The following is a 14,596-nucleotide window of genomic DNA, read 5'->3' on the forward strand; positions in this document are numbered from 1 at the left end:
CACCCGCGTATATATTGATTTTTATATTATTATGATTATTATTATTATATTAATAATCATGAGATGAGATCTCATTTGAGATGGGAAAATTTACACACAAAATCATAAAAAATTGACACCTATGGAAAAAAGCTGATATGACGAGGAAAGATGACTGTCACATAAGAAAATAACGATTCTCTCTTATTTAATAGAGAGAAGACCATATCTATATACGAGAGATAATTAAATAAGAAAAACCATATTTTAAAAAAAGTTTTAGAAAAAAATTAAGTTGTTTCGTCAAACATAGATAATCTAAAAAAAAGTTTAGATGAAAAAGTGAATATTCGCTATGAAAACGCAATTTTGAAAAAACATGTATATATATGTTTTTTAAAAACGTACATGCTTTCTCAAAATGCAAAGTCTATTTTGAAAATGCAAAGTCTATTTTGAAAATGCAAAATCTATTTTCAAAACACCACACTAAACACCTCCGAGGTTACATAAGGGTTAACTATGTACGATTTTCAAAGTTCGTAATTGACATGACATGTATCAATAAAAAACTTACTCTACATGATATAACCATATCTTCAACAAAAATAAAAATGGATTGAATATTATTTTCTTTACTTTCTCATCAAACCAGCTACGTATTCACTACTTTTTAACTTCCAGTTTTTAAAATAGCTAAATTATATTTAAATATCGCAATCTAATAAATTTATAAGATAAATGATAAACCCTTATAATAATTAGCCTAAAAATCCTCTTAAAATTGTAAGAAAATGACATGTGTTATCAACTAATTGTCTTTCCTAAATCGAATAATTAGTTAGATTTTTAGACTATTAGTTTAGAATTTTCCAACTTATAATATCTTAGATTTATGTAAAACTAAAACATACCATCATCCAACTCATAAAGTAAAACTATCTGAATTAGATATAAAAAATGATTTATCTTCTTAAAACATTAGTTTATTAATCCTCTTAATAACATCAAATCTTGACATGTATAACCCGTTTATTATCTTCATTCATCCACCCCGTTAGATTTTTCATATGGTTTGATCTTATAGTTAGTAGGATAATTAGCGTGTAATATATTAAAGGATCCATCATTACTCTTGAATAAATTACTTTTACCTTGATAACCCGTCCGTCCGCATAATCTCTATCTCTAGCTATACTAAACAAAGACATGCCGGATTCAGTAACCATTTTACAATCAGATCCGATCCAAAATTACCACAACCTGGCCCAAATGAGGCCTATAGCCATCCCTAGGTTCATCGTTCCGAGTTATATTTTGGTTAGATTAGAAAAAAAAAAAAAAAAATTTGGTTGAAAGAGCAATATCACCTCCTCCCCCACGATGTCGAATGGCGGCAATAATCACTCGAAATAATTACAACGAAAGTCTGTTTCTCGCCTGGGCCAGTAGCTACCTGTATTAATTTTAAGAATGTAAGTTAAATATATAAATGTCATGAAAATTTTGTATATTATATCATGATCACTAATGTAATGTTTAGCTCTCATCAATGCCAATAGCGTCCTATATTTTGAACTGTTTTAAATTTTTTTATTTTTTTGTACTATGTGTGTATCTATGTTTTTCGATACACTTGGCATAGGATTGAAGGGTGGCTAAACTATATAATGTGAGAAAGTTACAAAAACAAACAACTTGTACTTCCGGGGTCGTTAGTATGGTTAGCTTTTGGCCCGACCAACGTAGAACTTGAACGAGTAGACTGGTTCTTAACTTAGATCTGTTTTATCGTCTTTTGCGAACCAAATAACGACTTACTGTTCATTGTATGATTGCTCTTTTCCCACACTTCAGCTAATCGTATATATATTTTTTTTGAAAAGTGTGAATTACTCGTGAATATCGGGAGGTATAGTATACGTTGTCTTAACTGGGTACGCGCTAGAAAGTGCTCTCACCGAATAGATCTATGATTTAAACCCCTCGATGAGAATCTCCTATCACCCAGAGATCTGGGGGAAACTCACCTAGGCCCACCTTAGGCGGAAATGATATACTGTGGCCACCCCCAAATATGCCTAGGATAGGATTCGAACCTGATACCTCTTGTGAAGATTCAGGATTCCTTGTCACTAGACCATTTGGTGATGGACTGATGGTTATCATGATTACTTGCTTGTTACGATTCTGATTTTCATGATTACCTTTATAGATTAGCTTCTAAAGAAAAGAATTAGAAATGAAATGTCATCAGTATCTCTAAAAGAAGTTTAAAAAAAATAAGAAACAACCTATTCAGATTTTGGTCATTACAGTTAGTCAGTGTCCCTATGATTTCTAAAACATGAATCATGTCAATCTTGGCGTGAACAGTCAGCCTTTTTCTACCACCAAATCTATGTGCATGTTTCTTTCACTTCTCCAATGGCCTCCGTATCTAATCTTCATCAGGCTTTCCTCTTGAGCGTTTTAACTTGCTAACTGGGAAGTGTAGTCTAGCCATAAGTGGACGTGGTGCGCGAGTTTTTTGGTCAAATCCCCGCACGCAAACAAACCCTGCAATACAAGATTAGCGTTAAGTGAGCCAGTAATAATTGATCCGAGGATTCTACAAGATATATCTTTCTTTTAATAGCACATCGGTCAGTTGAAGTAGTGCAGCCCTTTTACTTATAAATGGGTTGATTAGAAATTTGTCTTATATGAGTCAAATAGTAGGTTTACACAATAAGGAAACGGGTCAAAGTGTGTATCATTACTAGTTACAGTCTTCTACATTGATTTAGTTATGAAGCTCTATTAATTTATTGCATATAATTAATAAGAAATATGATTAATATTAAACAGCTAGAAAAGTTGGATAAAAGTGGTTCAGGTGACCCAACATATCTGGACCAGTTCTAAACGTTACCCTTCCTTTTTGAATCGCAAAAGTACACCTTTTTACATGTGCCAAAGACTAGCTATTTTGACTTGAACCCATTTGACCTGTTTCCCAAACCACTCATTTTGCCACCTTCATATATAAGGTAAAGATAATTGACATCCACCTTGTATGCATGATGCTTAGTCATCTAGCGGGCCAACTTGGTTTATCCCTCTTTTTCGCTGTTTATTCACTTTACATTCTTAACTTAAATTTACGGTCTACAAGCCTAATCTAGTTGTAGAATTCACAATCCGTCATGCCAGTTGCTTGCGCTGACTCTACACATTGGGTTCCCCAGAAAGTACAACATATTTTATGGGAAATACTTTGATCCACAGTTGCCTGTAAAATATTGTGAGACTGAATGTGGCCCCGTGTTTCCTGAACTATATCTTATTGAAGAGAAGTTTAGTTATACGGTTGTTAATCAAAGAGTTCTATAAAACTACATGTCAAGTTCGACATTATATATACTAGATGGACGGAAACCCCTCCTCAAATTTTGTGCATGAAATTTTACGGGGCCAGGATTGCTTTTGGATGAACATGAGATTGTATATGCACACAACTGAAAGACCTACCTTTGCTTATCAGCATAGTCCTGTAAGGAGAGAACTCTGAAAGACCTACCTTGGCTTATTTGTACTCTTTAAAAACATATAAAACCAGATAGTTTATTCATGGATATCCAAAACTCGGCAATGTTAAATTCGTTAAATACCGGATAGTCTCTGATAGGGTCTATGGTCTAGTTTTATTATCGCGGTCTTTGTTTTTTTTTTTAATCTTGAACTACCAGTTTGTACGAGAACTTAACAAAACAAAGTATTCCGTAGTAAGTAAATGAAGACATATATCTCTGCATACCTCTCCAGAAGCAGTACTGGATACCTTCTGTCGTCAGGCCTGGCAGATAAAAGTTGTCATGTGCAATTCTTAAGAATAAACTCTTACTCTGATACATGTGTTGCAACATGCATTAAAAGGTAACACACTTTGCTCCAGTTTCTGTTTTAGGAAAAGCCCTTTGTTTTCAAACATTAAATATCACTTCTGGTCATAAATTGACTTGATAGGTAAACCATTACGTTGAAGGATTACACAGCAAACATGTGTACAAATGCTAGCATTAACTGCGACTTGGTGATTTGCAAAAGGAGTATCAATTAGGTAACATTTTTTTTTTTATCATTTAATTGATGTATGATAAAAATGTACATCCGTTGATAAATTTTTAGTTAGAAAGTATCATAAGTTCCTTTTTTTGTGCCATTTTTAGTAAATAGAGTTGAATTTGTGTTCAGTGCTCTTGGAAACAAAATCCGTTACCCTTTCTATGCAATTTTGATATTCTGAATGTCAAACTTATCATCTTTTACCTCTAAATATTGTCGGTATGGAAGTTCCAAAGTACACTGTTCTTCTTGGTAAATTCCATAACCAAGATCTGGGAACATTAATTGGATTTAGGCTAGAGTCATGGTCTGCAAATACCTGCATCTCAACCACAATTCTTTTGAGAACGTTGTTTTTACATCCATCTCAACCAGAATTTAATGAAGAGCTAACAATAAAATATACTATTGGCATGCAGAAAGAATTTTGATTAGCTAGGAGTCAGCAATGTAAGTTACCTCATTAACTTGGAAGTATGTGCCATTGAGTGGGAAGCTCCCTCTCATAGCGGTTCGACATGGTATCTATTCATAATGGGCATTGAAGATCAGCATCACATACTATATGTCCGACTCGGCAACTCTAGTATACAAAATCTTTTAAACCATTTTATTCAAATAAAACATTACTATGGACATTATATATTTTGTAATCATATTTGACAAAATAGTTATTTGAGATCAACATTTTCAATCAAAAAGTGTTTTGGGTTGACGGACCCATTTTGACCAGTTACTCTTTCCACCCGCTTCATTCATGTTTTTATTTTAGAACGGCGCTGCTTTCATTATTTAATCATTAGCAGTACTTGTACTTTACACTCACCAAAAGTGTCCCTCTAACAGTTTGTGAGTTTGCTTCCCGCATGCTGTTACACCAGAAGCATGTTTCTTTGTGACATAGGGTATCAGATTCTTGGGAGTTGCACTGTCCTTTTGGTGGCTGAATTGACTCTGCAGTTTCACCTGATAGAAGAGCAAGAAACACGTAAATTAGCAACCAGACGGCCAAAACATATTTTTATGTCAGAATGATCGGACAAATATTAAGAATTAATATTTTGACATTCAAACATCTCTCAAGTATTAGATATATGATAGTATCCGACTATCCGTCACTGTTATCTACGCACCAGGTGTCCAAATTGCAAGAAGGTATGAACAAGGATCATCAGGCTCTCGCTTGTCCAGCTGAAATGTAGAGAACATTTGTTGAGAAACAGGAAATACTGAAAATACTAGTCGTATTCTCCAAAACTATGCTTACCCCTTTCAAGAGAGGATGTGAATCTGGAAGCTCATAGCTGCAACATTTATATGAAAAGTCATTAGATGTCATGAAATACCCGATTATTTAAATCTGTGCATCGATGTCCAACATGGGTCTTAGCTTTTAAATGTACAATCTCTATTTTTGTATGTTAAGTTGGCTGCCTCTATAGTCAATATGTAATATATATGTAGATATATGTATTCATTTTTATAGATATCGATAATAAAATAAGCATGTACTTACACTTGGTGTTCTGTTCTTAGCTGGCTCACGTTTTTTAGCTTTGGTGTAGGGATCGAGGCAGCTTCTGATGTTAAGGCAACTAAGGCTCTTGACATGTCACCGTCTGCAAGTTCCATGTTATTTTCCATGTAAGTCTGCAAGTTCTGAGTAAAAGCTTCCATATTGAGTGTGATGGTTGGGATCTCTTCAGTATCTTCTCCGAAGTCCTCTATATCAAATTCTTGTTGTGTCTGTTCCAGTTCTGGTGTTGCAGGTACCTGCAAGAAACCGAACTAAATGTTATAATAAAGTATCTAAAAGCAACAGAATACAAAAGTAGCTGCTTTCCAGAGGCAGTTGACTCTCCAAAATCACCTCCTTTTGAGTTGTTTAGTTAAGCATTATGGGGAGAGACATTTGCCTCTGGAACTTGTGCCGACTTTGTTTTTCGTTAGTATTTACTCTATTTTCATCAAAATTCACTTCCTTTCAGTACCTCAATTATGGGTTCTGGTGTTGTTGGTTCTTCAACAAATGGGTCATGGTTTTGTATGCCAAATTCTTGCTGCAGATAGTCATCAGGTGGCGGTAGACTTAGGTGGGGTTGATTGGTGGTCCATGTAGGGGTTTGACCATGTGTCCTGTTTTCAGTACCAGTTACAATGCTTTTCTCCTCTGTTGCTGGCAGTGAAAGCCTTGCACTGTTTTAAAAACCTTCGTTAGTGACAAGTGAGCGATTGATCATTGTCTTTTTTTGTTACTTGAGGCATGGAACCATTGATGTCCAAATGAAAACTCTCTATCAAACTCAAAGCATTATTTTTGGTTATATGGAGAGGGTACAAAGACAACTAACAGGTCTTTCAAATATCTAACGGGTCAAAGAGGTAAAATAACATAATTGTGAACTTAAGGAAACGGATTGTTACCAAACTCTATTTTCTAATGCGTGGAAACCATGTTTTGTTAAGATTAAGCTTATTATATCTTTGAAAAATATAATTTATGTAGTCATATTTAACACTATTCAACTATTAAAAAGGTGAAATTTTTTTGAAGAAAAAGTATTATTGGATACTAACCCAATTTGACCCACCTGTTACCCAAAAAGTTAACTCTGCAAATGCATCGAGAAACTAAAGGATTAAGAGAAAGTTTAACCTTGCAAATGCGCTGGCAAAATGTCTACACTCTCCTTTCATGGGACATGAATTGCAATTTGGTTTGTTCTTCGTGCAGAAAACCTGCACATGTTATGAGCTTATGTTGGCATCAATCAGGGAGACACCTTTAGTTACTTGTTTGTATGGTTTTACCTTCCCAAAAGTAATCATCTGGTAATGTAATTCATACCTGTTAATTATGCAACAAAACATTAGCAATAATGATTCAATATTGGATATGGGTTCAATGGGGGTAGCGTTGGCATATATTAAATCTGTTGATTGTAAATGGTTCAAGTATCCTAGTTACTTAAGATAAATGAGTCAAATTGGTTTAATAGCTCAAAAATTTCCCGAAGTATTGTTTTTTAACACACAAAACCTCCTACATCATGTCATGCAGTTGCTATTTAGTAATTAGTTTTCTAGTCGTATTTCAGTCACTAAATATGACAAAAGAAAATCTAAAGAGTATGTGTTTATGTTGACCTTGACCAAACCATCTTGTTTGATTGACCCAACCCTGTAACCCAGCCTATCTGGTGTTTCACATCTAATCAATGTTTATATTTGTTATGGTAATGCATAAATTTTTTGGCTTACAGAGTTTTTTGATCAAGCTTGCAGAGTCGTGGCCATAAATACTTTTGGATTGTCTCCAAAATTGGATACCTGGATTGAAACACTAGTGTTAGCATTCTATCAAAATCCTTAAAGTCTATGAGGAGATTTATGGCTTACAATTCTAAAAGATGCAATTGAAGAGACTCTGGAAGCGGTTGCAGTGGGACCCATCCAAGTCGTACAGCTATACGCCCCACATTTGTATCAACCTATTGAATATTTTAATACATGCAAAATACTTCATATCTGAATGTTATAATGACAAAATAAATTGATTAACTTTTTTCAAGATTATAAAACTTACTGGAAAAGCAAGATGGTGAAGTGTAAGTAGCCGCACACACTCCACACTTTTTAAGCCCAAACCTCTAAAGCTTAGCAGATATTCCCTAACACCAACAGTAGATAGATTGATAGAATGTAAATTCTCTTATAGTCTTATGTGATATATCAAAATTACTATCGAGTATTGCTTTAAAATGTATATTGTATGTTTGATGTTTTCGTTGTCTTACTTGGCTTTGTCAGGTGGAACATCTCTTAACCATTCAAGATCAATGCTTCCATGGTCTTTTACAAGTCGATTCAGAAACTCCTGTATAGTTCTTTAGTCAGTCTAACCATATGTAGCATTTAACACGGTATGCCACTTGTTCAATATAATTTTACGTGCTATTTAAGGTGGCAAAATTTGCAAGCTAAGCAGTTGAAAATGTATATTTTTTTTTCCACGGATATACAAACACTCTGTTTTTTACATCCTTATACCAAAAATTTAGGAATTTCAATATATTTCCCCACATTCTATTATTTTAATGAATTTATTGTACCGATCTGACCCATTTTAGATCAAGCATAAACTGTCCTGACCCAACCCAATCCTAACTAATTATGAATGACAAATGAGTAAAGTGTACCTTAATTCTCTCTGCAAGCATATTGTTCATGCCCCTATCCTTAATGGCATCAGAAATTTCATCAACATCTGCACACCTAACTGCTTCATAGTCCAATGAATCCATAGTGTCCAGTGTTCTTTCTCTCTTTTTCTTGACTTGTGCGCTTTTTCTCAAACTATCCCAGTCAACTTTTACTTTTTTCCCTTTTCTGGTTTTACCTTTTCTTGCTAGAGTACTACCCTTGTTAATACCACTAACAGTGGCTTGAAGATTGTCATTTTCATTTGAATTTGACTCGATTAGCTCATGCACAGTATCTGTTGAATTCTCCACTATGTTGTTGCTTTCAATGACTTCTGAAATCTCTGCTGATGAATTCTCTATACCTAAAATTTTCTGTACATTGCAGTTATTGTCATTGATGTCCTGATTTGAAACAATATTTGAGTTCTCCGATACCGTTTCGAGTGTAGTTTGGTTTGCAGATTCTGATGATATTTCACTTTGTTGACTTACACACTTCTCCTCATGTTTCTTGTGCATACTTGTTCTGCCTTCTCTCAGTTCGATATATTCAGCTTCTATGGCTCCTAACATATTCACTTTTTGTGTGTCACAGTCTTTGGGAGGAAGTCGGATTTCGGAAGTAACATGATCTTCCGAAACGCCCTCATTCTGTTCGTGTGAATAACCTATACTTTCTAATTCGTTGCTGTTTACAACTCCTTTTTCTTCATAATCAGCATGCTGCGGCGTTGTAGAATCATGAGGCTGAGCTGGCTGCAGATTTGAGTTATCTTGCCATCTGGTGGTTTCTTCTAGATCTAACTGGCAGATTTCGCTGACAGATATGCTCGATTTCTCTTCATGAGGTGGTTCGGTGCTACTCTTTGACTTTAGGGGATATCTTGCAGCAAGATTTATGAATGCTGAGCTGCAAAGGTGAACGGATATGTTCAGTGTTAAATATCTCGTGACAATTCAACTCGTTTACTCATAGGATTAGTTTTGGTTATTTTATATTCGAAACGTGGTGAGATAAATAGTTTCAGCTATTTACGGAACTGTCAAAATGGGCTGAAAGTTTCCAGAAGTAAATTAACAAGGGAATACAACCTCCTGAATCGTTTTATTCAAGAATTTGGATTTAGATTCCATTTGTAAATTATGTCATTATTTGCATTATGATTTTGCACAAAATCGAATAAGTTTCATCAGGTACCCTGTCTTTCTAACAAATTACCCATTTCGACTGGCAAATTATCTGCCCGACACACCCATCTCATCACCTTAAAATTTCTTAAAGCTAATCTAGTATCTACCCTACCTGGACAGATGATCTGATACATTCTGTGTAAGAAAAACTCCAGTAACAGAGTCTACAACTGACCCTTTCCACCGAGAGAAACGTCTGTCCCCTGCAAGTATTGTATGTTGATGTTAACATATACCTTTCGAACATCCAATGCAAAATTGATTGTACAAGGAACCTACTTACACTCGAATCTATTTAATGAAACATATTCTTAATCGCAATTGAGAGGTTATGATATTTGCTTTTTCTAAAAGCATATTTTTTTTATTATTCTTTTTTTCTTTATATGTTTTTAGCTCGTAATCAAAACCTCTTGACGGGTCAACTACCCCAACCGTGGCTACCCTTCCCCTTCCCTTCCTAGGAACACATCAATATTAAGAGGTTATGAGACAGCCTAGTCTGTTCGTTGTTTATATTCGTATGTAAATAGGACTGTAAACGTTGGTTTTCAAGCGTGTTTACTAAAAATTGATAGAAGATGCATTAGTTTTACGTGCACTTTGCTTTTTTTGTAATGATAGCTTACCTTGAACAAGGTGCATCCTTGCAATGAACGAAGCCGCTCTTCCACTAAATACATTTCGTTCTTCTTCCCAGTATTTCGAGTTATCTTCATCTATCCCATCTATTCCTTGACTATTTATATCTTCTAGCAACAGCCTCCACACTCTGTCTGTCTCGTCATCAAGCTCAACTTTAGGGCGTAGCTTCCCACTCTTCTCTTCATAATCAGAATCTTCAAAAGGAACCAGACTTCTGTTTTGTTGATATAAAACGACACTATTCTTCTGCCGGTATCTTGTTGTGTACGGTACAAGTGCTTTTTTCTCCTGGTATCTTGTTAAGTATGGCACAAGTGCTTTCTGGTCTTGTTCCACCCTTTGATTTTTAAGACCCAGATTCTCAAATTGGTTTATCAATGCATCCATATCATAGGTGTTTTTCCATCTAAAATTTGACTGCAAACCTGCATTTGTCACGAAACATCATTTGTTACTGTGTCTTGTGAAACAACTTTTCTAATAGTCACTACAAGAAATCAGGTCAAGCTGGGCGGTTTGGGTGACTGATTGCAATGGCTGTTTAAACGGGCATTTATAGTTCACATGCAATAAAACAGGTTTTTTGGGGTTAGAAAGGCAACACAATATGACCCGTTTACAAGTAAATTGACTGAAATTGCTACCTATATAGTTGGTGAGGAACCAGTGATTGTAGTATGAGGATGATGACATTGTAGAGTTTCTCTTGGTTCGTTTCTTTGCTGCTCTATTAAAGCCAAAATCGGCGGCAAGGGCTTCCATGCAGGTATGCTGTTTACCCTCTATCATTTGAGTTAGCGATTTTAAGTCACGCATCCGTTTTATACCCTTGCTTCTTTTCTTTCGGATGTTCTCCAAATTACCGAATCCCAATATATTCTTGTAAGATTGGTGATTGACACCATTCAGTGTTAATCTTTCAGGAGACCATACAGAGGATTTTGCCCAGGATATAATAGAAGTATAACGCAGTTCGGTTCTCTTTCTCTTGTATGTTGAAGGAAATGTTGGAATTTTAGACCGATATGCCTCCAAAGACTTGTAACAAATCCCCGATGCATCTTTTTTGAAGCCTGCACTAGTACTACAGGAAGAATTATCTCGACTCACTATATTACTTCTTGAAAAATCTATTTTCTGTTTTGCTTTTGAACACTTGTTCTCGGCATCCTTCTTTGTCTCAGATTTGGCTGGGGTTATAGGGCTTAGGACTTGACTTTCAAATATGAACTCAAAGTCAGACCCCTCAAAATCCCATTCGTCTCCAAAGTTGATTCTTCGCCTACATGTTTTCCTAACTGGCCGGCTTATGGTTCGATCAGTCACTTCATTTGTCCCTTTATTTGTGGGTGTTCCTGTTGCATCATATTTTTTGTTTCCCTTTGAACCATCTGGTTTTGGGGTTCTCTTGTTTGCACTTTTGGTTTGACCTTCTATTACCACTTTTGGTCTATGCTTTCTTCTTCTTTCTTTAGGCTGTGGTGTTTTGGTTAAATCTAGATTGTCGCTTGATCCCTCTTCAAAGTCTTCATCTACCTCCAGTTGCCTAACATCATCCTGTGATTGTTCCGTGATCACCTTTGGCTGTTCAACTTTTCTGTGCTTTCTTCTTCTTCTTCTTCTTCTTTGCTTAGGCTGTGGTGTTTTTTTAAAATCTAGGCCATCACTCGATCCATCTTCAAAGTCTTCATCTATCTCCAATTGCAAAATATCACCCTGTGATTGTTCAGTGATCAGCTTTGACTGTTCAAGATTTCTACACTTTCTTATTTTTGTTCTTTGTTTCAGCTGTGGTGTTTTCTTTAAATATAGATCATCGCTTGACCCCTCTTCAAAGTCTTCCTCGACCTCCAAATCATTCTGTGATTGTTCTATGATCAGTTCTGGTTGTTCAAGATTGATCACGTCCTGATCCGTTGTTTCAACTTGAGTTGAATATATTATATCAGATAACTTTCCACGCCGGCCTGCTCTTCTGGTTGGCTTTGGCGTTACAGGTGGTAATTCAGACGGGCTGCTTGTGATCAACTCTGGTTCAGTTAATATTGGTATTGAATTTAGATCAAACAAGTATCTAGTTTCGTCAGGATGCTCATCTGCATTGATGTTACACAAGTTTGTTAGCTTAAATCGGATGCTAATGAATCATTCCACATAAACCCCGTTGGTTGTATCAAGCTTATTAGCTACACTTACACGGCTCAAAATAGCAAATTCTACATTTTTTGAGTTTTTTAAGCAATCAAATTGTATAGTGAATCTCAAAAAGATTCCCAAGGTAGTTTGCATCAATCCTTTCATATACAAACTTGAAAAGTATAGACTTGCTTTGTATAAACAATATATGACACAAGAAAAACTTTCATAGAACACTACACTTGCAAAAAGGAAAGGCAGAAAAGAATTCATGCCATAACGATTTCAAACGGACTGTAAATTTCTCAAAAAAATATTGGGTAACAACAAAACTAGGGTCTTTCGAAGGTGTCTAAGTTGCGTCGCAACTACCAACGCCGCTTGTACACAATCCAAGAAGTTTGTTACGAACCCACGTGACGTAATAGTGAAGAGAGAGAAAGAAGAAAGAGAAAAAATTAATTAAAATAACTTTTTTGTGGTTCTGACATAAAGCGTGTCTTACACGTTGACATGGCATGCTTTTTGTCAGAACCACGGACGGATACAAATATTTGACAAATAGCGGCCCTTACTTTGTGGTGAATCGGGCACGCATCCAACATCCTGACTCTGCGGCTGTACATTTACTTCGTTGTCATCACACACAACCCGACCAATACCGACACAGCCGCCACCAATAATGTTGTCATATCCGTCACCAGAACCTTTTCTGGTGACGGCTATAGCAGGGTCTGCAAGTGCAAGCAGATCACTACAAGGAATACCACTCCACATATTATTCATAAAAAGGGTGTCATACAAGCCAGGTTTATGAGTATTCGAAACTCGATCATCTGACCACAAATTACTACTCTCCCAGCCACCAAAACTCGTCCCAATAGTGCCATTGTTGAAACCATTATCGAGTCCATTTGTGCTGTTCATCTTCAAGTCCGAGTAATCTTGACTTGCAGGGGTAATTGTAGGCCAAACTTGAGCTGGATAACCATGAAATGAACCATCTCTCCCAATATCCATCAAGGGGCAATATGGTAAAACAAACCAACCTTACCCAATTATTATTTATAAATAATAATATAAATAACTCATGGTGGAATAAACTTCAGCTTTTACCGAGTCAAAATGTCTCAATTATCAACTCACTTTTCAGACATTATTCTGCAGGAAAAAAATAAAAAAGAATGATATTTTCATAAAACTAAAACTTTAATAATTAAAAATATAAAAAACAGTGCTGAAAATCTGATGGGACTACGTTTGCAGAAATAAACCTGGTTCATGCAAAAATTAACAAATAAATATCAAGTAATACACACCTAAATATTACACATAAGATCTCATGCATATATGGTTACTATTAATTTCGGCTTATGATTCGTACACCATCATTTTATCTCTATACCATTAAATATGTTTTGAGGTGTTGTTCTGTATAATAATGTGAAACACATTTGCTGATGTACGGTTAAAAAAAAATGATGTACGGATGACCACTAATTAATTTATTTATATATATTATCTATTTTGCAATTAAAAAAATGTAAAATCAATCAAGAAAAAATAATTAAAATATAATATGAAGTTGAGAAATACAGCTAAAACATTCAACTTGCTAGTAAATACAGTTAGATATAAATAAAGAAGTTAATTTTAGAGCTTAATAAATTTGTAGAAAAGAGTGAGAGTTGGTGAAACACATTAAATTCACACCAAAAACGTTTTTCAACCGACAGATCTCCGATTAAAACATCTCACAATACAAAACAAAAAAAAAAAAGTAAACACACACTTTCTGTCGGTATAGTGTGAAAGCTTGAAAAAATGACATGAAACAGTTAAAAAGATAAAAACTGTGGAACCTTTTTGATTTGATAAGGTTTTGTGGATGATGAAGTATATGTTTAATCGCCGGAGATCTGACCCAGTCGGTGATCGGCGGCTAAACTGAAAGTGAAAGAAAGAGGAGGAGAAGAAAGTGTGGGTGAGTCCATAGGTAGGAGGAGAGTTGAAGATTATTATTAGCAGAAAAGGACACAGTGGAGTTTGTTTTTTTATTCATGGCTTTCTTTTCCCGGTAAATATCTTTTAATATTAAATATTTATAATAAATTAATACTAATATTTATTAGTATGGTTATTATTGTAAGGAAAAAAATACATAAAAAAATTACCTATTTATCTAAAATTTCTAAAATGGGAAACCCATTTTGTTTTCATTTATTTAGATGATACAGTTTTCATAAATTTCCTAATAAGGGGAAGATCGTTAGTTTTAGACGCCAGTCAGACGTTAACATCGTTAATCTGCTTACATGGCATTACTAAAACAA

General features: G+C 35.1%; 1 protein-coding gene across 1 annotated transcript; it reads right to left on the reverse strand.

Annotated features, from left to right (window-relative positions):
• Positions 1-2,215: 2,215 nt before the first annotated feature.
• Positions 2,216-14,270, reverse strand: LOC122603880 (DNA glycosylase/AP lyase ROS1-like). The gene is made up of 21 exons (XM_043776721.1): positions 14,126-14,270; positions 12,839-13,424; positions 10,772-12,223; positions 10,112-10,552; positions 9,595-9,685; positions 8,286-9,201; positions 7,884-7,963; positions 7,673-7,757; positions 7,486-7,577; positions 7,348-7,416; positions 6,898-6,934; positions 6,743-6,825; positions 6,078-6,282; positions 5,603-5,859; positions 5,354-5,390; positions 5,220-5,277; positions 4,913-5,052; positions 4,546-4,611; positions 4,291-4,405; positions 3,779-3,817; positions 2,216-2,538 (listed from the first exon to the last, which is right to left on the reverse strand). The coding sequence occupies exons 2-21, from the start codon at positions 13,281-13,283 to the stop codon at positions 2,420-2,422; spliced, it is 4,827 nt and encodes a 1,608-aa protein (XP_043632656.1). The 5' UTR covers positions 13,284-13,424; positions 14,126-14,270; the 3' UTR covers positions 2,216-2,419.
• Between the last annotated feature and the right edge of the window lie 326 nt (positions 14,271-14,596).

Source organism: Erigeron canadensis, chromosome 6 (genome assembly GCF_010389155.1).
Source record: "Erigeron canadensis isolate Cc75 chromosome 6, C_canadensis_v1, whole genome shotgun sequence".
Classification (NCBI taxonomy): domain Eukaryota; kingdom Viridiplantae; phylum Streptophyta; class Magnoliopsida; order Asterales; family Asteraceae; genus Erigeron; species Erigeron canadensis.